Below are 25,829 nucleotides of genomic sequence, written 5' to 3'. Positions count from 1 at the left end.
TTCGATGATGTTGTCTGGCATCAGTGTCGAAAAAATAACGATGCTTTCATCAATACAAACAAAATTATTGCGGAAAATTGAAAAATGAAAATTTAACTTTCAGAGCACTAGCTCGAGTTTTCCGACGTTTTCACTATACATTGCGACGGCAGATGAAAGTTTAATATATTGTGAGTAATCGATTAGAATTTTGTTAATATTACTAGATGGGAAGTGTGCGAAAACGATCATTTTCTTCACATTGTTTCGCAAAATTATTGATTTTCGAGGAGGGAGATGAAAGAAATGAGCGCCATTGTGGCAGCCATTTGTGGCTTTCATCCACCTTCACCTTAATGCATCTGAATGACCTCAATTCTGATCATGGTTTGTCCGATGCACTGATGTTGGTTTGTCCAGATGGTTACTACGGTAACCACTTGGCGCGCTGCAGTTTGTTTATGGTGTTCTTCGCGCGTAGCAAAAATAGAGAGTCTTTGTGTTGAGTGCTCACCTTTAAAATGCTCAAGAAAAGGCAATATTCTGAAGAAAGCCTAAACTATGAATGGATTAATATGATGACAGACAACTCAAGCAATGAGAAATGCAACATCTACTTGAAAATTCGAATTTCTTCATTCAAAAATGGTGATTTCTAAAACCGGACAAACCATGATCATAATTTCTATTTGAAGAAAATCGTTAGAAAACGTAAAAAGAAAAGAAAAAACTTGTCTTGATTACGATTTGCATTTTCTAGTTGGGTGAAAATACGGACAAAGTAACATCATTCACCCTATGACGTCTATTATTGATACATAAATGGGCTGCAACCCTGTTAAATATAAATCCACTCCAGTTAGCGAACGACTACTGATACCTTCAAATTGCTGATACCGTCCCTCTAAGCAAAGACACGATTGCTAAAATAGTTCAAAAGTTTGAAAAGCCTGGTTCTTTTATACCAACAAAGCGATTGACTGGGCTATCGTATCAAAGGTTAATCAGCCTTGATTCTGATGACCTTTTGATACGATAGCCCAGTCAATCGTTTTGTTGGTATAAAAAAACCAGGCTTTTCAAACTGCTTACATCAGCTTACAAAATTTCAAAGCGAAAAGAAAGTGAGTTTTTCTTCCATGTGATACCTCGAACAGTGCGAAATCGACTTCATAAACAAGGTTTAAGAGTTGAGTGACACTTTAGAAACCATGGCTATCAAACAAAAACATTAAAAAACGACTAAAGTGGGAACTAGATCACATTAATTGGACAATTGATGACTGGTCATTTGGTCAGATGGAACTAAAATAATGTTATTTGGGTCAAGTTGTGTCATACGTGAATGGCAAGCAACAGGCGAACGTCTGAAAAGGGAGTGTTTGAAGCCAACAATCAATCATGGAGGAGGTGAATTTTGGCAACGTCAAAATTTTTCAAGCGACTCAACTATTTTTCAACCTTTCCTGTGCAAGTAGAGTTTAGGGCTCGATGGCATCGTTTGAATCCGGATTCATTGACGGATATAAAAAAACATGAGGGGTTTATGTGGACATATTGAATCGAAAGCTTCCAGCAAGCTCGTAAAACTGGAGCTTGGTCGTCGGTACACATTCTAGAAAGATGGAGATCCAAAGCATACCTCGATGCTGGTATCATATTTGTTTACGGAAAGAAAACTTGAAGTAGTTTGTCGTTTGTTGATTGTTATGTACCATATTGAATCATTGAGGTAAGGGGGTATTGTAGGGCTCACCTCAATATAATAATCTTGGTCTGGATCCCCCTCGCGATGTCAACAGGAAGAATGGAAGAAAAAGAATAAAAGCACCGTGCAAACAGTAAACACGGTTAACGGACAGAAGAAGAATGGCAAAAGAACAGAACGAACTGGATCAGAGGTCAATTCACTAGACGATCAGAGAATCTTGCTGGCGTACGTCCATGCCGACAGCCGCCTGTCAAGAATCTGCTTCGTAACAGAAGTTTAAAAAGAAGTTTAGAAACGCTTTTCTACAAAACGAAACTGAATTTCACGCATAAATTGAGTCTGAAAGAGCATTCGTCAATGATGAAACAATAGTAGCTATAGTTTTAAATGTGATTCTGTGAGTTCAAGTAAGTAGAGTACGTAATTTTATTTTTCTTATTTTTGTGTAGTTTTTGTTAATTTTTTGATAAATTTTTGTGTGTTTATAATCTTTGAATATCATCTGTCAAGTGATTTAAACGATGTAGTGATGCAATACACGCTATATCGGTAAAATATACGCAAAGAAACAAGTGACCAATATGTGGCCAGAGTTAGATTGTGGAGGAGGCGATCTGGCGTAGTGGTAACATCCATGCCTCTCACGCTAAAGGTCACGAGTTCAATTCTCACTCCCAACATTCTTCCAAAAATGGAAGTAAAAAGTGACGAAGTTGAAAGTCACTATAATACAGATAAAAAAAAAAGAGTTAGATTGTAGCGATATTCGATAACGGAACGGATCAAAGCACTGTGGCTTGAGAGCTCGAAACGATCGCTGTCTCAGTTGAAAAAGAAACAACCGATCATCGTGTTCTCAGATGAAGAACCCTTTTCTGATTGATATCCAATACTCGAACGGATAAGTATATTTTTCTGGGGATGTACCAGAGAAGGTGAAGTTTAAGTTTATTCCTCTGGAATCATGGTATTTGAAGTGGTTGCATCGAATGGATTGAAAATGCCTCTTGTTTTCGTATTAGCAAGTGTGAAAGTGAACACTGAAGTCTACATAGACATTTGAAAGAATCAAGTGGATTCAAAAAAAAAAAATCGATGAACACGTTAATGTAGTTTTCCAACAGGATAGACCATTATGTCATATCTTTAAATGGACCCAACCCTTGCTGAAGGGGAACATGTCATTTAGGCTGAAAGATATTTGGCCTTCGAGCAGTCCAGCTTTCAACTTCCTTGACTATTCGATGGAGGCATATGTTAAAGCGAAGGCCTGTGGATTCATATACCCTAGTGACGATTGTTTGAAAGCTACCATCGCAAAGGCGTGGGCTTGAATGTCAGCTGACTATGTTATAAAGGTGTGCTCGTGATTTCGCTGAGATTTTTTTCTTTTTGTTATTCCAGTAGACACCGATGAGAGATGACAGGTTAATGACCGAGAGGAATAAGTTTGGGAGCAGCAGGCAGAACTTAACCCCAAATTACAACATTCTAAACCATGTATATAATTACTAGTTTTTTAAACTAATCATCAAAGAAAGCTGTTGAAAACCAGTGTTCAGTTCTTGTTAGCTTCCTTGAATCTAGAGATCGAAATTCTCACTCAGTTGCGAGATAAGTATTCTGTCAATTAATCTAGTTTTCGAGAAGTTGTACAATGTTGAAATTTTTGTCTTCACCGAAATTTCTTTTTCAGAGAGAAAGAGATGTGGAAATATCTCTCTCTCTGAAGTTCAACGAAAATGCTTTTTCGTCTCTCATTTAGTACTGAAAATATGGAGAGAAAATCAAAGCTAGCTTTACCAATGTTAGCCTGTTTAGACAGCGTCAAAACGACCTGCATTTGGACGGTGTCTGAATTATATAAATATTAACCGATTTGATGTTCACTTCACGGTGAAACTCAATGTTACCGCATGTTTTCACGCGATGTTTTCTGTTGTACTGAAGTAGTGAAAAACCACTATCGGCACCAAGAAGTCACTGAAAACGAAACTATTTTTCGACTAGTCATAACTCGCAGAAAAATAATAATCGCCATTGCGTTTCTTGGGAGAATCGAAGTGAGTGTATAACATTCTCTCGCCTCTCATATTCTCAATTATGTTTTTCCTCTCAAATCGGCGAGCATTTCGTCCTCTGCTCGAATCACAACGAAGCATGGGAGTGGTTATTTCTTAAAACAATGTTTTTTTAGAAATACTCTCCTCAATCCGAAAATTTCATGAATGTGTGTTAGGGTGGGTTTAGACTAGTGATATATTCATGTGAAGAAATATGATGAGATTTATAGAAATCGCATCAACCGTTTACGTATCTTAGGTGAATTTATTCACCTGAAGTAGAACAGCATCCAACTTTAGTGATTTCTCACCAGGGAGAAATTCCGAAGCGTTTACATATGCTGATTTTATTCAAGTTATATATACCTCGAATGAGTGCATCATATTTATTCTCACCCGTTTACACCTGTTTTCACGTGGATAAATCCATCTATAGCTATAGATCTCCCTAATGTAAACCCGCCATTAGAATTTTTGGCGCCATAAAATGTAGAGAAGATTTTTTTTTGCAAGCTTATCATCAAATCGCACCTGAAATTTATCAACGAGATTTTGCTCATTCCAAATGAACATTAATTCACCGAAGTATATCTTCCCAGTGAAACCACACCGTTGGAAGCTGTTGAATGCAAATTATCGTAAAAAGTCCCATTGCAATTTGTTTCCCCGGCTGCTTACCTTTGAAATGTGGAGCATCACGAGCAATCACGATCGTCTTGGTAGCTCTCGGGGAAAAAAAGGAAGCAGCCAGACAAATGATTATTATTTTTATATTCTTTTGCTCGCTAACATCCTCAACAAACTCAATTATGCTGCCGTGATGGGTCACAGGTTATTTGCATAACACTCGATCCGATCTCAGGATGTCATAAAAATTTGAATGGCAGAGTGGGTTCCACTCGTCGCCACCAGCTATGATTATCCGGGAGCAGAGGCGAACCAGAGAAAGTGTGAAAATGAAAAAGGTAAACAACAAGGTTGCTATAGTTAGCAAGGGGTAGGACACGCCGTCAAAAGACGGCGGCCTGGGTGAACGGTGAACTGTACAATCATTATAATTTCCATTTTTTCCTCTCTCTCTCGCGTGTATCCCATTAAATCAATGTGCGATGTTTTAAATTGCAAATTGAGCTAGCGATTGTGGGGATGAAAATTCATGAGCAAGGATATCCGTTTTCATGGGACCAAAGCATCTGCGTTTACTCACCTTCGGGGAACACTTGGCGCATTTTCAGGTACGAAGTAGTTAGCCTAATGATGGACGCCTTATCCAGCTGCGACGTGATGGCACTCGGGAGCGGAAGCAGCTTGGCCAGCTCGAGGAACTCGGCGTTCTCCTTCTCGCGCCGAGAGCGGGCGGCATTTTTGCTCTTCTCCTTCATGGCGCAGCGTGTTGCAAGACCTGCAAGTAGGACACACATTGGAAACCGATATAGTGGTGTGGATAATTACGCAAATAGCTTTGCCCACACTCCGGAGGCAAGTGTAAATTAATAGGAAAATCAAACAAGCCTGGTTATTGCCTGCCTCTCTCTAGTGAAACTTTATTGCAGCCGCTTTATATTGATCTGAATTTATGGATGTGTAATTTATTTGCTTAGCAAATTGAAGTGGCGGAAAGAAAGCAGCTTATCGACATGACAGAAACTATCAAACTACTAAGCAAACTTTGCTTAGTTGGCTCGTGATAATGATAATGATAATAACCAGAAACAAATGCTCTTTGATTGTATGTTTTTCGTCAACCCACTGAACGATTGAACATTTTTTCCGCAACGGAATAATTTTCTCACAAACAGGATACGCCAGAAGATGGTGAGCGGTTCGAATTACAGCGAACAACGAAACATTGAGGGAATAATCTGCTTACGTCAATCGAATTAATGCAATGGAGGGAGAAAAATTGCAACGGTTTGTCCCGCCAATTGCTTCCGATCGACCCATTTCCGATATTGCGTCTGCATAAATGTTATTGACAATTGATTACCCAATATACTATTCTGGTTGCAATCAGTCAGCGGCTTCCGTAGGATTTTCATCTTAACAATTCTAATTTTTACTGGTAAATCTGCACTGGTGGAAACTCTAAACACTAAAAACAAATTAAAGCTACGTTATCACACTGCCAGGCGTGGGCTTGCACAAACGGTTTGAGCAACACTTGTCGCCAGGACTTGCTGATCGATACTGATCCTTCGGTACCTGTCCCCTACAGCTGATTAGATTTTCGACTAAGCACACTGCAGGCTACTGCTGCCATAGAGTAGTGTTGGTAACGGGATTGCTGATTGGTTGAAACCGGCCAATCTCAGGTGCCTAGAGGTGCAAGTTCTTTCACACATCTCCCGAAAAAAAGGTGCAAGGTGAAGGTGAAGCTAAAACGGACGACAAGATTTGGGCGGTGCAACAACGGGCCGAAAGACAAATAAAAACAAACTGCGCGCAAAGTGGCAAAGGAAAAGACTCCCGACGGCCGGTTCCCACGCTTATTTACATAATTTATTATGTTGTACTCACCAGGGCGATAATAGCATCTCGGGCCTCGGGTGTGTGTTATTGAATCGCATAAACAATCGGTTTGACACCTACTCGGCTACGCGTACGTGTTGCGAGACAAAAGTCAAAATGGACGGAATTCGGTGAATGAGCGGATGTAATTCCGAGAGTTCCGAATAGGAATATACACACACACTAAACCTATCGAAGTCGGTGGTTAAGTAGATGCATGGACGCCCGTCGGTTTGGAAATCCCGCTTCATTGAAGGAAATTTTATCAATGAAATTTCGAGCACCGAACATGTGTTTGTGCACTGGCAGGAGATTTGCTGGCCGTGACTTTTTAAGAATTTGGTATTCCACGTCACGTACCGTGATTTGTTTCTGCACTGGCTGATGTGCCTCGGATGTTACGGGGAGCGGAAGGCGAGGCGAGGTAGGTGGTTTTTTGTGCAAGGCGAAGAACACGATTTATAGGTCACCGGCATGTTCTGGGAATCTCCAGTAATAACCATGTCTGAGACATGCTCATGATTCTGACCATAGCGGTTCGTGACATTGAATTGAATGCCGCAAACAAGTGGCTCTGCAAGAGCTGTACTTTTTGCAGAAGTTTGAAATGTTCAATTGCTTGTAAGCATATCGTAGCTGTGTTTTTCGATGGAAAAATTGCTCTTTGGTTGTTACTTAGTCTGTTCGAAACAACACATTAGAAGCTTTAAAGTTTTGGTAATAATAACAAATTATTTTTAAGATGACTAGTAATGTGCTCTCCATTTATGATTTGTTTCAAAAAAGTAGTGGGCATCTTCGCGGCTTTGACAGCAATAAGGTGTCCGCGGTCCCGACTAGGTAAAAACAATTATTTTATTTTATATTATTGTTTTTTATTTTGTTTCCAAGTTTTATAACATGGGAGGTATAAAACTTTAAAGTAGCAACACTTTTGATGATTGTCCCATTTTGATAGCGGTTACTTGTTTGTGTTCAGTTCGGTTTGCCATTTCATAAAAAAAATACTAACATTTGAACAATTCCTGCCAATTGTGCATTTTTTTTACGAAAGCTATCCGAGAAACTCATCGCGATATCGACAGGAGGATTTTGTTCGGTGCAAAACTGCCGTATTTGGAATCAAGAGAATTCTTCAGTTATTGTCGAAACTCCGTTACATCTTGAAAAGTTCACTGTTTGGTGCGCTTCATGTACCGATCAGAACTTGACAGGTAATAGTGGCAGCTACTGGGTCATGATCACCGATTTATTACTGTACCACAATTGAGCCACAATTGGTTTATTAACGGAAACTATCAATAAAGGATATGCGAATTGGCCTCCAGCATTATGCGAGTTCACACAGTTGAACTTTTTTTGGAACCATGCGAACTCTCTGGTTAACGCCTATAAGCCCTTCGGATACCACAACCGCAAAGGGATAATGTTCTATCCATCTTAAAATACTAACAAGGCTATTAAAGGGTGGCCCACATCGAATTGAATCACGAAAAGAACGCTGTAGAAAATTACTCATTGGGTATTTGTTCTTTAAAATTTGGGTAGAAGTAGTTTAGAGTGTATTGTTTACACTGTATTTTTATCGCAGTCAGTTTCTTCAAAATTGGAGAGAATTACTCGACCCGAAAAGCTACGTCGCGAATTGATTTAGCGCAAACCCCTGAAAATCAATTATATTATATTAATTATATTAATCTTCATATTAATCTTCAAACTACCAAATCTCTATATGTATATATATATATATATATATATATATATATATATATATATATATATATATATATATATATAAATGGATTCCTGTCTGTCTGTCTGTCAATCTGATTCTTATGGACTCGGAAACTTCTGAACCGATCAACATGAAAATTGGTATGTAGGGGTTTTTGGGCCCGGGGAAGGTTTTCGTGATAGTTTGAGACCCCTCCCCTCTCTCTAAGGGGGACTGCCATACAAATGAAACACAAATTTCTACAGTACTCGAGAATTATTCAAGCAAATGAAACCAAATTAGGCATATTGAGGTTTTAGGGTGCAATAAATGTTTCTATGGTGGTTAGACTCTCCAGCCTCCTCTCTAAGGGTGGGCTGCCATACAAAGGAAACACAAATTTCTACATTACTCGAGAATTAATCAAGCAAATGAAACCAAATTTGGCATGTGGAGGTTTTAGGGTGCAATAAATATTTCTAAGATGGTTAGACTCTCCACTCCTTTCTCTAAGGGGGGGGGCTGCCATACAAATGAAACACAAATTTCTGCATTACTCGACAATTAATCAAGCAAATGAAACCAAATTAGGCATCTGAAGATTTAAGGGTGCAATAAATGTTTCTATGGTGGTTAGACACTCCACGCCCCTCTCTAAGGGGGGGCTGCTATACAAATGGAACACAAATTTCTGCATTACTCGAGAATTATTCAAGCAAATGTAACCAAATTAGGCGTCTGAAGGTTTAAGGGTGTAATAAATGTTTCTATGGTCCCTTCTCTCTGATTAGTTTTGTTAGAAATACTGGGAATTTTATAGTAAAAAATAAATTCAACGGGATCAATTAGAAGATCAATCAATGAACAGTTCTGCTATTGGACCCATGAACTTGCTTATAGTAAGAAAAAGTGGATGTTTGAACGTATTGATAATAAAACACAAATTTTGGGCGGGACGAAGTTTGCCGGGTCAGCTAGTATACAATAAAACTCAAGTAAATCAAGAAAAAGACAATTCTATTTATATGTTTTGAAACATTCGAATACCTTATTTGACACAGGTGTGCTGAATTAGAGCATTCAAAAAAGTGGACAAACCATGATCATATTTTCGACTGGACAAACCAAAATCATTTACCTTATATACAGCCATTTCATGTCGAACCGATATAGGGGTTCTCAGATTTTCGTGGAAAGTGGAAATTTTTTTCTTTGTCGCAAACCATAAGACCTTTTTTTTGGTTTCGTTATTATTGATTGTATTTGTTTTTTATAGTTTTCATGGTCTCGGGACCAAAGGTGCTATATTTTTTATATTTTTTTTTGGAAAGCTGATTTTTACATAGTATATCACGAAACCAGAGAGGTGTTTTCTTTTTATTTTTAAGTTATGATTTTTCAAAGTTACCCGATTGTCCAAAAAATCATGTTTTCACTTTTTTTTCCCAAAAATGACTTTTTTCAAAAATTTATTACTTTTGAACTACTGGACCGATTCAAATGATCGACATATCAAATTAAATCCTACCAGCTAGCTTTTTTGAAAAAAACTACATACTTGCCAATTAATTGGACATACAGTCTAGTCGCATAGAAATATTGAATGAAAACTGAAAACATGTTAACTTTGAAAAATCATAACTCAAAAACGAAAAATAATACCCCTTTCGTATTTGGATGTATTATGTGAAAAAATCTCAGCTTTCATAAAAAAATATAAAAAATATGGCGCCCTTGGTCCCGAAACGATGTAAGCTATAAAAAAACAAATATAATCAATTATTATGAAAACAAAATCCATTTTTATTCAGAGTGTAATATTTTTTCAAACAAGACTAGCTCATTGGCTTTGATTTGATATGTTGATCATCTGAATCGGTCCAGCAGATCAAAAGTTATGATTTTTTGTTGTTGGGAAAATAGGAAAAAATTATTTTTTGGACCATCGGCTAACTTTGAAAATTCATAACTCAAAAACGAAAAAAAAGCTTCCCTGGTTTCGAGATATGTTGTGTGAAAAATCCTCAGCTTTCCAGAAAAAAATATAAAAAACTATAGCGCCCTTGGTCCCGAGACTATGAAAACAATAAAAAACGAATACAATCAATAATAACGAGAGCAGAATTCAAATTTTCTGCAGGCATAGTATTTTTTTTTCAAAAAAGATGATTGGCTTTAATTTGATATGTCGATCATCTAAATCGGTCTAGTAGTTCAAAAGTTATGAATTTTTGAAAAAAAAAATCATTTTTGACAAAAATGCGAAAAAATGGTTTTTTTTGGACCACCCTAAAAAGGAAATGGTCACCCTAACAAAAAAATAAAAAAATACGGGTCTCATAATTTGCGATAAAGAACAAAACTACCACTTTTGACGAAAATCTGAGAACCATCTGAGAATATCGGTTTGGCATGGAATGGCTGTATAAATACATTGGAAGTTGCTTCAATTCACGCTTCACTCAATCCCAATCACTATATCGGAAGTATTACAGTTGTTCAAAAAAGTGTTAGCGGATACAACAGTGGATTTGACTTTAAAGACGCCTAAAGAATTAAAAATTTTCAGAATACATAAATGAAATTCTCTTCAATAACACCAGATGAGACAATCAAATCAACATAAACTGAAAAGCTACATGGTTTGGAAAGGAGAACAAAGCTCTCTGTCTGGCAAAAACATAGGATGCATTCTTCTTCTTCTTCAATGGCACTAACGTTCCTAGAGGAACTTCGCCGTCTCAACGTAGTATTACTTGCGTCATTTTTATTAGTACTTAGTTGAGATTTCTATGCCAAATAACACGCCTTGAATGCATTCTGAGTGGCAAGATCTAGAATACGCGTGATCACAGTGCAAGTCGGAGGAAATTTCTTTGACGAAAAATACCCCCGACCAGAACGGGAATCGAACCCGAACACCCGGCATGTTAGTTATGACGCTAACCACTCGGCCAAGGGAGCACATAGGATGCATTATGGACTTTAAAACGTTTGGAATGGATCTAAATCATACTCTAAGTACGGAAGCATTCTATTTTAATTTCAATATTTGATGGATCAATCTGATGCACGGCATGTTATTCAAGTTGTTAATCAAGTTGCAAGAATGGAACGTGACATATAGTTAGTTTGTGTATTGTTGCCGCGAGGGCAAGACCAAGATTGAATCAACCTTCTTCAATTGATTCCAAATTTGTACTAATGAGTCGATTCTCAAATTGCATTTTATTTTTAGGTAATATTCAAAGCGATGAGCAATCGTATTAGAAAAAATCATAGTCCTACGCTAAGGGTTAAGACATAACCGCATTGTCTTGAATACCACCCTCCTCATTTTTCAAACTAAATTGTCTGCTGTTAGCTGAATAATCGAAAAATTCTCGAATCTCGAATCTCGAATGAACCCAATCTGGATAATCGTACGAGAATTTCAGTTGATCAAATGATAGAAATAAAATAGTAGAAATAAAATACTTAGCGCAGTTTTTTTACATTATCTTGTATTATTACACTAGAATTCTCACAGAAGTCATTTTGGTTGCTTTCAAAAATTGAATTATTTAGGTAGAAAAATTAAATTTATAGATAAGGTGCAGCTTCTCAATAAGCTAAAAGTGGTATCCAGCAGTTTTATCTCTGTGCAGGACCTGTTATTTAAACAAGTAAAATACAACTGTTCATTAAATTAATGAAAGGTTCTGTTCGTCATTTTGATCAATGATTGGTCATTTTGGTCAATGGTTGATTAGGAAAGCTAACGATCATGATAAAGAGTGAAATTGCTGAAACGAAACGACTCACTGAAACTGATGATGGCAATAAAAATGTCAATTTTCCCAGAAAAAAGTTTATCATGCCAATTAGTAAAGTTCGAGCTAATATTATGATTTGTTTATTTTGACAGAAGAACCGCAACAACAAAAAAAATGTAATTGCGATTCTCCCGAGTTGGATCGGTGGATTCTGGTCAGCAAATTCCTCAAAATTTCGTTCTTTGCTTGTTCGCAATGAATTGACATCGACGTAATGTAAAGTAACGTAACGACGACTCGTCCAATTTATTGATTTTTTGTGCTATTGCTACCCATTTGTAAATCCTATACAGGATTATATTTCCATTTCACACTTCCAACTTTTTCACCAATTGTGCCCTCCGAAGTTTATCACCAATTTACGAGCATAACTCTCAATATTTGTGTAATCCAAAAAACTTATTCCCAAACACCTGGATTGTTATTTTTGCGGGTACCTTTGATTCGTTCGAAATACGATTTGCCACCAGATGTTCACCATATGTTTTCAAAACGCACTTGATCCTGCCTCAAGTTCGCACAGGTCTCACTCAAGAAAAAGCAAATCCCCAAAGAATGCAAAGAAACGGGCAATCCTCAGCCCGTAAAAACAAACGTTATGGCAAAGTGGAGATACCTCAAGCTGGTACTATCCACAGCAACTAGCCTTCGTGCTCGTTTGCATAAAATTTCCATTTTTTTCTCTGATAACCATTACGCACACCTCCTTTGGGGGAAAACCTGTGAAGAAAATTTTAGAGATTCCCACGCTTTCCGAGCCACCAGCCATCGTAAAGTTCTGGCGTCCCAGGGAAGTAGAAAATGTACCTGATTTTTATGGTCCTGCGCAAAAATATGATAATTTGAACAAACTGCCACTAGAGATGGTAATTGTTTTGAGAAACTGATTGCTGAATCCATACTCGAACGGTCGGGCAAGTTGAAACTTTCCCACGCTTGCGGAAGTAAACGTTTCCGTAGTTCTGCGAATGAACAGAACCGGTAAAGTCTCGTACCGAGCTGATCTGCTCGCTAGTAACCAACATGGCCGAATCGATCGCCGTGGACATCGCAGAGGTGATAAATCATTACAACCTTAACCAGTACCAAGAGAAAACTTTTGTTTCCGATCCTGACCGTACATCAGCGAGGAGGATTAAAAAGTTACTTTTGAAAGTGGGTCGTCCATTGTTCATCTCGGCTGCTTCGGTGGTGCTTTACGCTTATCGTCACAATTTGTCAGACGCATGCTTCCTCCAATTCTACGCACAACCTTTTTTATTCCGATTTTCTTTGTTCGCTTTTATTGGCGAGGGTTGGGCTCAGCCAGAGATTACAATCTCGTTTTTTTTTTGTCCCAAAAATAGAATACATGAAGTGAGGGGAGGCAAATATGTAGATCGCCATCATTCATACACTTTATGACGGTATTTGCTTTTTTATTGATAATCATATGGCGAATCTGATCGGGCTTGGAATGTAACCGATTTGTCGCTATTAGCTAATGGACAATGGCTGATGTAAGGGGACTATCTAATGATGTGGCCGCCCTTGCTGAGATAGGCACGTTTTGTAAATAAGAATGACGAGATGACCTTGTCGGTGGTTATGATTTGACACCTAATTCAGTTGATGTTTGTTCTAATATGTCAGGATTCATTTTTAGGGTTGCAATCTTCCAATCGCGACAGTCAGTACATTTAAAAAAATGAATTTTACAAATTTAAGAAGAATAATCCGTTATCTAGTATATACATCAACTGGAAACATACGACACTTTTATGCTGTCGAATTTGAAAATCAAAGCAATTTTGTTTGAAAAATTGGTTTTGAAGTCTTGTATCTCATTTTGTTTCTAGTGTGAGCAGCCTACAGCCATTTTCAAGGGTCTGTTCACCTGGTAAGCACATCTTAAACAGCGTCTGACCGACATCTAAGAGCTGATTTCTAAATTCTTTTTTTCCACGAAGCTAAACCCATAATGGCAGCCCCGACGCCGGTAACGTATACATTAAAAAATTGACTGATTATGATTTTAGTGATTTTCTCAGCGTGCTCCTATGCGGCCATATTTTTGTAGCCAGCATAGAAAATCGTGAGCATAGAAATCATAACCTAGGAATTAAAATCAAATGCTTCGTGCGATCTTGATGAAGTGTTTCAAATGTAAACCACAGAATAAAGCTTCCGGGGTGATATCCAAACATCTTAGAACTACCCAACGCAATAATTGGCTACAGACCATCGCAAATGCTGAATATATTTTCATCAATGTTGACTCCAAACAATAAACAATGCGTGAGCCCTACGCGAGCCCTAGCTTTATGCTGCCTACGCTCAATTTGTATTGGTTGGAATAGGGTTGCCAGGCCACTGGATTTTTCATGCAATTATCCTGCCACCTGGTGGCGCAGACACCTCTACACCGTCAGTCGAAGCAACCCTGTTGTGTACAGGAACAAAATTAACAGTGTTATCAGTTGATTTGCAACAGTCGTGGTGAAAACAGTCAAGCAATAATTCTCGATGCTTTGCGACCCTTGAGCGAAGAAGTTGAACATCGAGTAGCACTTTTTGTCCTCCGGATATAGCCGATATAGCATTTACTCACTTCTGGAGAAGTCGATAGGGAAAACGCCGAACTGAAGCCTGGTTCTGACGGTGCTGCGAGACAGTAAAGTGTAGCAGAAGTTGAAGAAGAAGACCGAAAGCAAGGTTGCCTCATAGTTCAACGTTTTAGGCCTGTTTTTTCCTTCGGTGTTCTTTCCTTCGGTGCTTACGGTGAACGAGGAGATATACAGTACGAAGTGCCTGACGGAAGTTGTTGTTTTTCATAAAAAAATATATCACCCGAAGGAGGAGCTGGTCTTTTAGATGGACCCGGCCACGATGAACCCATGTAGCACTCTCAATAAAGCCACGGTTCACCATGAAGGATTGTGAAGCCGCTTGATAGAGCTTACACGGTATAGAACGCACCTATTGTGTGACAGCAGAGATTTTGCTGCTGGAATACCGAATGTTTTGAAGGGGCTTCATCTAGGATAACGTGGTTAACGCGACAGCACTAGCATGAGACGTGACGTGGAGGCTTGGGTGGATCCGGAGACTTCAAATATTGATGGGATCAATAAATGTTAAGATTCGTTTAGTATAAAACCGTGATTTGAACACCTCACATCCGAAACGACCCTGAATGCTGAATGAACTAGGTTTCATAATAATTAACAAACAAAAAGTTCAGTAACAACGGAGAAGTAGTTCTTTTTCAAGGCCACGAAAGAGCTGAAGAACATACTGACACTCCAAAATACCTGTTGAGTAAGCCGCATGTGAAAAACTTCCATGACCGGTTCTACAGTGCGTGATGGACCATTATCATGCAACAAAACCAACTTTGGGCTGCCATTTTTAGTACCCTGGTCGTATTTAACCCAAAGCTCGATTAAAATTGATCATTTCTTGCTGGTAGTACAGGGTCTTTCAGATTTAACGCTCACGTAAAAATTTTTAATAATTTCTACAAAAGTGAACCGATTTACCATAAGAGGAAAAAAAATTCATTAAGGCTTCGGTTGTTCGAGTAATACGATTTCACTAAAAATACACGTTCTTATAAATTGTACATCTTGACACTAAGCACTATCCGAATATTATCGTCCCGAAGTGGGGAATGCAGTGTTACAATCGACGGACCGAAAAAAAATATTTTTCATAAGGAGTTATTCGATTTTTTTTTGCGTGAGGTATTGGTATTGCAAATTGAAAAATTGGATGAGGCGAAAAATCAATTATTACTTCAACTTCAATTCTTCCAAAATTCTTTAGACAATACTAATGACAGATTTCGTGTCAACTCGTCTATGGGATTGGCATGACCCTCTCAGAACTTAATGAAACTTTCTGGGTGTGAATATCTTACCTAATTAAGCAACTTGGCATACTGAGTTTTCCGAAAATTTATCTAGACTAACATTTGGAAAGGGCCAAGTATTTTTGATCATTTTTTTATAAATATTTTTTACTCGAAAATGGTAAGTCCTACAAAAAAGTGATCTATGGAAAAGTTTTAGGAAAATTATTGAATTTTCAAAAAAAAATACTGAAAAATCGATTTTAAAAACAAAAAGTCGATTTTCTTAAAACGGTCATCTCAGATTTTAATGAAATGGTAGATAAATGGTAGATAAATATGTGCCCTACAACTCTTCCATACATCGCAACTTGTGCATTTAAGGCAAAAAAGTTTTCCTAACAAAAACTTTTTCAATATTTGTTTAAAATAAAATATATTTCTTTTTTCAGTGCAGGAAGCCAACCCAAAATTAAAAAAAAATAATAATAAAAATGTTGAATAAGTGTTCTAGAGGTCTTTATTCCAAATCAAATGTAATAAAACTTATGGCATATTTTGACATTAAATTAATTTCTATTCATCTGATCTTATAACATGTACATAAGGGTGCCAATAAAAAAAAACTTTTTTTAGATAACTGTAAACCTCGATGTGTCATACAATTTTAAGACATTTGAGGGGCTTAGAATGAAAGGGGTGTAAGTGATTTGATCGATTTCTCTACATCGACTCTCTCTTCTGGTCATAACTTAGCTGCAAATACATTCCCAGTAGTATTTGACAATGTGGAAGATAGGTCAGAACCTCATCTATCGGATTCTATAGCGAACTTAAATTGGAACTTTTTTGCAGTTGAGTTATTAACTAATGAAAAAGTTGATGAACAGAAATCGATTAAGTCACTTACACCCCTTGCATTCTAAGGCCCTCATTTGGCATCAACTTTTTTTTAAAAAAAACCCCGATTTTCGGTGATTTTTCGGTTTTCAAAAAACTCAAATTCAACGTCTGCAACACTAATAAATTAAGTTCGAATTAGCTAATATTTTGCATAGGGTATATTATCGTGTAAATCAAAATTTCGTAGCAAGTTCCGAATGAAAAATCGAGATAATTATTTTTATTGGCACCCAAAACCATACTTTTCGTTTCGTACTCCGAAGAAAATTTTCGGATGACACTAGATCTCAACGTTTCTTGCAATTTTAAGACATTTGGCATCAAAATTTTTTTTTCGAAAACCATGATTCCCTTTACTCCCCCCATGGGTATTTTTTCGATTTTCAAAAAAACTCAAACTTTGACCGCTTTACGCCACTCTCCCTCAAGTTCGATTGAGCTGAAATTCAGTATAGGGTGTTTTTTCGTGGTGGTGAACATTTTGTATAGGGTAACTTTTTAAATTTGTTTTGGCACCCTAATGTACATGTTAAATGATATTCTAACAGTCTTTCCTTTTTTTTTTCTTTTTATCCATCATTTTGAAGATTTTGGATGACCCCACTGAATTTGAAAACCTTTTAGCTGCGATTTTATTTTCATCTACAGGAATAAAGCAATTAAATTTTTGTGTTTCCGATATTGTTTTCGCATGATTGAATAGTTCCTCAAGTTCACTTGCCTTTACATACATTTGTCATTTTGCCTCACTACCCAATCATAAAGCTCTAGTGTTGTTTGGATTGTGTTTCCAAATCATCAATTCATGAACAAACAACTCTTCTATTAGAGGACAGCGGAAAAGAAGAAATCGGTTTTTCAACAAATGGCTGATTTGTTGATTTGTTGTCAATTTTAAAACTAACCGATGAATTTGTGCCGTACTTCGTGGATAAAGTAGACAAACTCATAGAGCATGACGTTATTTACAAACAGCAGTCTGCTTTTTTGCGGAATAAAAAAAGAATCTTTGACACAAGAAAAAAATAATAGTAATTTGTGATTTTTCAGATTGTTCATTCATAATTCAAAATGCGGGACTGGGTTATCACTGAAATAACTCGGAAGCAACTATTCATAATTTAAAATGCGGGACAGGGTTATCACTGAAATAACTCGGAAGCAACTATTCACTATTCATTTGAGATATAGGGTAGATGATTTTGGTTTGTCCAATTGAGGCTGTTTTCCCGCAACTAGTAAATGCAAAATTTTTTTCTTCATGAACATCACATATGAGGGGCTTAGAATGAAAGGGATGTAAGTGATTTGACCGATTTCTCTACATCGACTCTCTCTTTTGGTCATAGCTTGACCTCAAATACATTCCCAGCTGTATTTGACAATGTGGAAGATAGGTCAGAACCTCACCTATCAGATTCTATAGCAAACTTAAATTGGAACGTTTTTTGCAATTGAGTTATTTACTAAGGAAAAAGTTGATGAAGAGAAATCGATCATGTCACTTACACCCCTTGCATTCTAAGCCCCTCATATAATTAATACGAGTTTGAGTTTGTTGAAAAGTCTCTAGTTGGTAATACTATCATAAGGCGTTGAAATTATTCAAATTTTTATGTTTTTTAACGATTTTCCTCAAAAAGAAAGTATGATGATGGTTTGTCCAGCTTTGATCGTAGTTTGTCCAAAAAAATAATCGTGGTTTGTCCGGTTTCAGTAATCACAATTTTTTTATGAAAAAATTCGAATTCTCAAGTAGATGTTGCATTCATCATTGTTTGAGTTTACTGTCATCATATTTATGCATTCATAATTTAAGCTTTCTTCAGAATATCACCTTTTCTCGGACATATTAGAAGTGTTCACCTCAACACGTTCAACACAGAGAAACTTCATTTCTGCTATGCGCGAAGGACACAATAAACAAACTGCTGCGCGCCAAGCGGTTGCCATAGAAATCATGTGGACAAAACAACATTAAGGAATCGGATAACTCATGATCAGACTTGAGTTCATATGTAAATCTGATACAAATGGTGTGCTAGCAGTATGTTTACAATATTTGGAAGTGCTATAATTCAAAAAAGGTCTGAATACGTGCCAAATAATCATCTGGTGGTTGATTGAAAGTTAGCTAAAAAAAGTGGTGCACTAACATCAATAGAAGGTGGATTTCATAATCCTTCAAAACATGTGAATCCGTAAAAATATATATATATATATATATATATATATATATAAAAATGGATTTCTGTCTGTCTGTCTGATTCTTATGGACTCGGAAACTACTGAACCGATCAACATGAAAACTGTTATGTAGGGTTTTTTGGGGCCGGGGAAGGTTTTCGTGATAGTTTGAGACCCCTCCCCCTCTCTAAGGGGGGGCTGCCATACAAATTAAGCAGAAATTTCTTCATTACTCGGGAATTAATGAAGTAAATGAGAGCGAATTAGGCATATTGAGGTTTTAGGGTGCAATCAATATTTCTATGATGGTTAGGGGGCTGCCATACAAATGAAACACAAATTACTGAATTACTCGAGGATTAATCAAGCAAACGAAACCAAATTTGGCATGTGGAGGTTTTAGGATGTAATAACTATTTCTATGGTGGTTAGACACTCCTTCCGCTCTCTAAGGGTGACACAAATTTCTGCATAACTCGAAAACTAATCAAGCAAATGGAGCCAAACTTGGTATGTGAAGGTTTTACGGGGCTCTAAACGTTTCTATGGTGAATACACTCCTCCCCCTTCTCTAAGGGGGGCAGCCAGACAAACGAAACACAAACTTCTGCATAACTCCAGGTTTTTGGGTATGAGAAATGTTTCTATAATCACCTCTCCTCTCCCTCCCCTGGAATGAAGAGGGGTCCCTTAAAAATGTTACATATATTTCAACCAAAAATATTCCAACCAAACATGACAATTGAAAATTTTCGGAAAACTTTGAAGGAAAAAGAGAAAATTCGGAAAATTAAATTCCTATATGTTCTACAATTGCATAGTGACAAATGCTGTTAGTCCATTTGATGTTTGCGCTAGCGAAATTGATCTTTGCTCGAATCTGGAACTGGAATTTAATGTGATGAAACGCACTCCTATATATTCTTCTATCTATACCAAAAAAAGGATCGCCGGATGAGTTGATAAGAGCAGAACTCGAGGAAGGAATTGTCCGATTTAGGGCTGTCTTAATTCTATCATATTTTCTGTATAAAACATTCATTCCATGTAACGGAGAAACATGTTATTTGCAAGTGGTTGAAAAATTTCTTCCATAGATCACTTTTTTGTAGGACCTAACATTTTCGAGTAAAAAAAATATAAAAAAATGGTCAAAAATATTTGGCCCTTTCCATATGTCTAGATAATTTTTCGGAAAACTAAGTATGCCAAGTTGCTTAATTAGGTAAGGTAGGGTCATGCCAACATCTGGTCGAGTTGGCGCGAAATCCGTCTGATGTATTGTTTTATTTTGTGTATAGTGCCGAAGTTTCCGAAAGAAAAAAAAAATCAAATAACCAAGAACTCAAAACACTTTGATTTTAAAACATCTACCTACAATCGATACATCAATTCCCCCTAGCTCGAAACATCAAACCGTCGTCAGCTGTCATCACGCGGCAGAACCGTAATCCCCCCTCGATCGATTCTTGCAGCAACAGACATACGCCGTGTAAGACTCTACACTTGTGGTGAAGTAGTTTATCCAGTTTTGAGATGCGTTTATTGCCCGACGCACACCCATTTAACTCCGTCACGCCCATCGAATTTTAAACCCGTTGACCGCTGCCGCGGCCGTTGTTTATATTCTCGTCGTTCTGTTTATATTAGTCCCCCGGAGAACTTTCAGAAGCGACAGCCGCTTCAGCACACGCTTAAAATAAGACAGAGAAAAAAAGTTGTTTCTAAGTCGTTTCCAAATATTTTTATTACTATTTTGTTGTCTCCATTCCTCCATTCTATCGTCCCACGCACTGACGCCGAACCTTCCAGCGAATCCCCGGTCTCGGAATGGTAAACTCCATCCATCATCGTGACAGCAGCTAGACACAATCAATGGTGGCCGTGGAATGGAAAACGAAGTTTAAGCCGAGTGTGGAATTTTGAAGGAAAGATTACACGGGGGAAAACTCGCGCCCAGATTCCGAGGCGAAAATCGATAACATATGGCATCAGCAGCAGCCTTAACCCAACAAATCCAGGTTGAGTGCGGCAAAGTTGGCCTCGTCATACCCCGCCACTCAACCTTTATTTTTTGTTCTCTGACTCCCTGTGTCTCGGCTCTGTCCCTCTCTCTATCTCTCTCTGTTCTCAGACACCTACGCCCTGCCGGTTCTAGATAAAATGTTTACTAATTGATTTAGGACGTGATGTCAGATTGTACGTGATTTTCAGGGGAATTTCTTATTTATGTATGTCATATATTCATTTCTTCCAGCCGACGCGGGTCTCGACGACCGTTCCGCCGGTTATGGCTCTGGCTTCCGAAAGTAATATCGTTTTTCAGAATCCCGTCGGTAGGATCCAACAGTTTTGTCGAAGCGTGAAAAGGGTTAGTGTGAGACATGGGAAAATACCGGGATAACTGCTTATTCAGTTCGATTGTTAGGCTGTATTTTGTTCCAATCGAATATAGTACATATTACAACGCTTGGTCTAACTTTTCCGGAAATTGTATCGCGAGAAATGCCTGCACAAAAAATGGCATTTTTTGATCGGGATTCATCCTCTTCCAGGTGGCTTTAGCGTCGGCCACAAAACGGTCCCAGGAAATCAACCGTAGTCGTGTTGGGTCCACTTCTTCACCGGCTTCGGCTCTTTCGATATTGTGCGAAAATGTTCCAATGTCAATGTTTTCACCACTCCGGACGCGACTCAGCTCACGATCAATGTTCGATTGTTTTCTGTGCAAATTCAAAAATATGAGAAATGGATCCGAGCAGACAACGGTTTGTTTGGGCTGGGATAAAAGCGATGCTCTGATGAATTTCCGCTGAATGATGGGATCCTGTTCGAAAAACTGATTCACAATGTTTTGCACTAGTTGCTCGTGATTTTTGATTTGTAAAGCTGGGATTTGTCGTTTTGCAAGTTCACTGAAAAACCCAAATATTCAACACCAACCACACATAAAACGAGCGTTTTACCTGGTGATATACAAATCCACCGCATTCTGAAGCCGCTGGTCATATTGTGATATGTGTTTGTGGGCCTCTCTCACCCGTCGCTGGCCCTCGTACGGATCGCTGAGTAAGAAACGATTTAGCACCTTTTTGCTGGAACGATTTTTCCTGTCACTGGCTCGAATAAGTTCCTGCTGCAAATGCTTCGTATTGCGAGCTCGCGGTGATCCAATCGCAAATTTAGGTGATTCCAGACGCTGAAAACTTGAATCCGACATTTCGATTGCGGTAGTTGAAGCTTCAAAATGTTTGACATTCCGGCGTTACATCGCAGCAGTCGATGCGCGTTCATCGAAAGTAAGCATGATCGGAGAAAATCGCTAAGAAAATAAGCGTAACGGAAATAACCAACCGCAGAGAAAATAGCGTAATGTCATTAAAGCCTACTAGAAATATTCCCACGCAGAAGAGTCTAATGGGCATAAATGCCACACGCCGCCAACCCGCCGTCGTATGCGGCAGTCTCTCACAAGCAACCTGCGTTCCACTAACTGTCCGGTTATTTTGAAACATAGGAGACGATCCTTTAGTAAGGTTTACGGCATACGTTTGCCTGGTGGACGGTTAATTTTTGTTTTGATATATATCATTCATTGTAATAACCAATGAATTCATTGTAAAACTATTGTACCATGATCTGATGAAATTTCTACACTCAAAAGAATTTTGGTTTGGACATTTAGCTATTTTTGGAAAGTTGATAGGACATTGCGCTTTTTATGTGTGGTATTTTACCCATGAGTTTTTTACGCGTTAAAATATTTCTAGTAGACTTTTGTTATAGCGGTAGTGGGGGCAAATTGGCCATGGGGGGCAAAGTGGTCACCTGCTTGTTTGGTAGTATAACTATTGACTGTAGATCTCGTATTGGTAGTCAACTTATGTTTGAATAATTTAATAACTTTCGAGTCACCCTGTACTTCAGTAGAGCTTTCGCATGTTAAAATACAGGGTTTTCCAACTTTAAATTCCGAAAGTAAATGGAAATAAAACACACTTAGAATTCGAATTTCGATGAAACTTTTATTTCAAATTAAAGTTTGGTTTATGCCATTATGTGTGAAATACAACATCATTCAAATGTCCACCTAGGGCTTCCTCGCACACCTTGATCCGGAACAGGTAATTTTCGATGACTTTTCGGCACATATGGGGCGGTATCTCGGTCATAACTTCACGAATGTTGTCTTTCAAATGATCAAGAGTTTGCGGAGAGTTGGCATAGACACGGTCTTTCGCATAACCCCACAAAAAAAAGTCTAGCGGGTTCAAATCGCATGATCTGGACGGCCAATTGGCATCACCAAAACGCGAAATTATGCGTCCCTCAAATTTCGTTCGCAATATGGCCATGTTCGGTCGTGTTGTGTGGCACGTGGCGCCGTCCTGCTGAAACCACATATCATCCGTATCCATATCTTCAATTTGTGGCAAAAAAAAATCGGTTAACATGCGGCCATAGCGCTCACCATTCACAGTTACCGTCTTGCCGTCCTCATTTTCAAAGAAATACGGCCCGATGACTCCACCAGACCATAATGCGCACCAAACAGTGACTTTTGGCGAATGCAATGGCCTCTCAACAATCACGTGTGGATTTTCTGAGCCCCATATACGGAAATTTTGGGTGTTCACATAGCCACCGAGCTCGAAATGTGCCTCATCGCTGAAGAAAATTTGATGCGAAAATTCAGTATTTTGCTGCTGTTGTTCGTTCACCCAATCGACGTATGTCCGACGCATTCCATGGTCACCACGCTCTTATTTTTGTACCAGTTGGACATTATATGGATGTAGGTGCAAGTCCAAATGCAAAATTCGCCACAATGATGTGTTTGATAAGCCCAATTGCTGAACACGCCGTGGAATCGAAACATTCGGGTCATCCTCCACACTGGCAGCAACAGCAGCAATATTTTAGGCCGAACGCACATTACGATGATGCACAGGTTTCACAATACCCGATACGGATCCAGTTTGTTCAAATTTACGCACTACATTAGCGATTGTGTGCTCTGTAGGCCGTCCATGACGACCAAAATCCGTCCGTAATGCTCGAAAAACATTTGCCGGTTTTTCATCATTTTTATAGTATAATTTAACAAAATTAACGCGCTGTGCGATGCTAAAACGATCCATATTGTAAAATGGCAGACATTCAACTAACGATATGACGCTTTGGTTAACAGCTATGTCAAACGGTTGTCAGCGCAGGGCTGTATACTTTCGGAAGCCCGAAATGGAAAACCCTGTATAAATAAAAACAGAAATTACTCTCTCGATAGCCATTCGGCCGTAGTTCTGTGCGCATGGTATCTAAGGATTTTCTCGTGAAATTTAGTTTTTTCAATCTAATATGTTGGACAAATCATCAGTTTGGACGACTGTTCACATATTCTAGGAGAGATGAACAGATATTGCGTTTACTCTCAGCGATTAATTAGCATATACATTATTTTCATGTTTGGGGGCAAAGTGGTCATAGATGAATAACAACTTACAATGTTCTGTTTACTAAAGCTGATATACCTCATCACATTCTGCTCTTGAAGAAGATCCTTTTGTGGCTTTGACCCTGGATAAATATGTCACTCCAACTAAACCAAGCCTCATTGTGCGGAACGTTATGTGTTTCTTACTACGCTTTTGTATGCAAGAGAGAATTTAAATTGAGACTCTAGGTAAATAGGCCAAGCTTCTTTCATGCATGTACCTATTATAACAAATATGATTTGAACAAATTTGGACGAAAAAAACGCATAAATCTATCCCATTTAGCTTGATATGGGCGGGTGACCACTTTGCCTCCAGATAAAAAAAAGTTCGATTTTTCACCTTTTTTTTCTAATGATTAAAAGTGTACTATTTTGAATTTTTATAGTAAAAGCCGTTTGCTATCTTGAAGAACAATGAGTTGAACTATAATATTCTTCGAGAAACGGGAATTTAATCGGTATGTGGGCGCTGGAAATGGGCATATTCCTTAGGGTGACCACTATGCCCCCACTTCTCCTATAACACTTTTTTCTCTGTGGTTATTTCCGTTGCACCTATTTTGTTTGGCATTTTTCCAGGCATCGAAAGCAAGTTACGCTGATTTTTAGTTCAATTTCAAATCACTTAAAATTCGGAGCCTTATCTCGGTAGGGTGACAATCCATAAAAAAGGAGAGTCAAAATGAATGTTACTTATGGCACCTACCGAAAAATATCAAAAAACCAGTGTGGCTTTGACGAAATTGCAATTTTTTCCTAGAATACATTAACAGAGATCTTTTTTTTTTGTTTCGCACCAGTCAATTCTGCTATACACAATGTATAAATGAATTACCGGATTATCATGTTAAAAATTCCAAATTCTGGGATTGTTATATATATACTAGTATGAGATAAATATATATACTAGTATGAGATAAAAATCTTCAGTAACATCTTGACGAAGTGGAATAAACTAAACTTTTTTTTATGCCGTGATAGTACTTCTGGAGGTTTTGCAATTTTTGTCAATCAATCATCACAGTACAAATTATTAGATAGCCAAACAGTAGATGTTCTGCACTATATACATTTAGAAATTAAATACCATGGTCAAGTTTATAAGGTTATTGGTGTTTATCAAACAATCAGAACAATCAAGTAGTAATCCAGTACACAAATTTATTAGAAACCTATGGTTATGTATGAAAAAATACACTGCCAACTCGTCCATCACTTAATAGTACTTTAGATCATTGTATTTGTCCGATCAACCTTGCAGCGAACCTACTAAATCATACTATTGTTAGTGATATTAGCAACCACACCTTTCGATTATTTCTTCTCTTCCTTCAAATAATGTAAAAAGTCAACAAGTGTTGAGGATGAATATTGTTGACCATGCCAAACTCGAAAACCAGTTTTCATTTTTTTTTTAATAATTTTGAAATTACTGTAGAAACTTTTATAACAACATATAATAACTTGTTAACTGAAAGTACAATAACTTTTACAAAATTGTTAAAGTAAAAGGAAAGAACTGCCCATGGATGACTTATAGCCTTTGGAAGTTAATATAAAGAGAAAATAAGTATCTCGAAAAAGTGAAAAACAGACCCAACAATGTACGGGCTAGGAAAA

At 37.9% G+C, this 25,829-nt stretch overlaps 2 protein-coding genes across 7 annotated transcripts in view; both read right to left on the bottom strand.

The window, feature by feature from the left end:
- Window positions 1-25,829, bottom strand: part of LOC129773449 (protein single-minded) — a 93,375-nt gene that overhangs the window by 16,268 nt on the left and 51,278 nt on the right. For 5 of the 6 annotated variants that reach the window (XM_055777059.1, XM_055777077.1, XM_055777061.1 and 2 more), the window contains one exon: window positions 4,961-5,155. In XM_055777059.1, the coding sequence (XP_055633034.1) occupies window positions 4,961-5,155 (195 nt within the window). Of the gene's footprint in view, window positions 1-4,960; window positions 5,156-5,740; window positions 5,924-25,829 lie in introns of those variants that run through there. The other variant, XM_055777069.1, reaches the window with a different exon arrangement.
- LOC129773473 (uncharacterized) lies at window positions 20,930-22,158 on the bottom strand. The gene is made up of 3 exons (XM_055777085.1): window positions 22,102-22,158; window positions 21,679-22,034; window positions 20,930-21,627 (listed from the first exon to the last, which is right to left on the bottom strand). Exons 2-3 carry the CDS (start codon window positions 21,930-21,932, stop codon window positions 21,174-21,176), a joined length of 708 nt encoding a protein of 235 aa, XP_055633060.1. The 5' UTR covers window positions 21,933-22,034; window positions 22,102-22,158; the 3' UTR covers window positions 20,930-21,173.

The sequence above is a fragment of the Toxorhynchites rutilus genome, chromosome 1 (assembly GCF_029784135.1).
Source record: "Toxorhynchites rutilus septentrionalis strain SRP chromosome 1, ASM2978413v1, whole genome shotgun sequence".
Lineage (NCBI taxonomy): Eukaryota > Metazoa > Arthropoda > Insecta > Diptera > Culicidae > Toxorhynchites > Toxorhynchites rutilus.
Note: the sequence above shows the minus strand (reverse complement) of the source record. Positions and strands in the feature narration are given on the sequence as shown.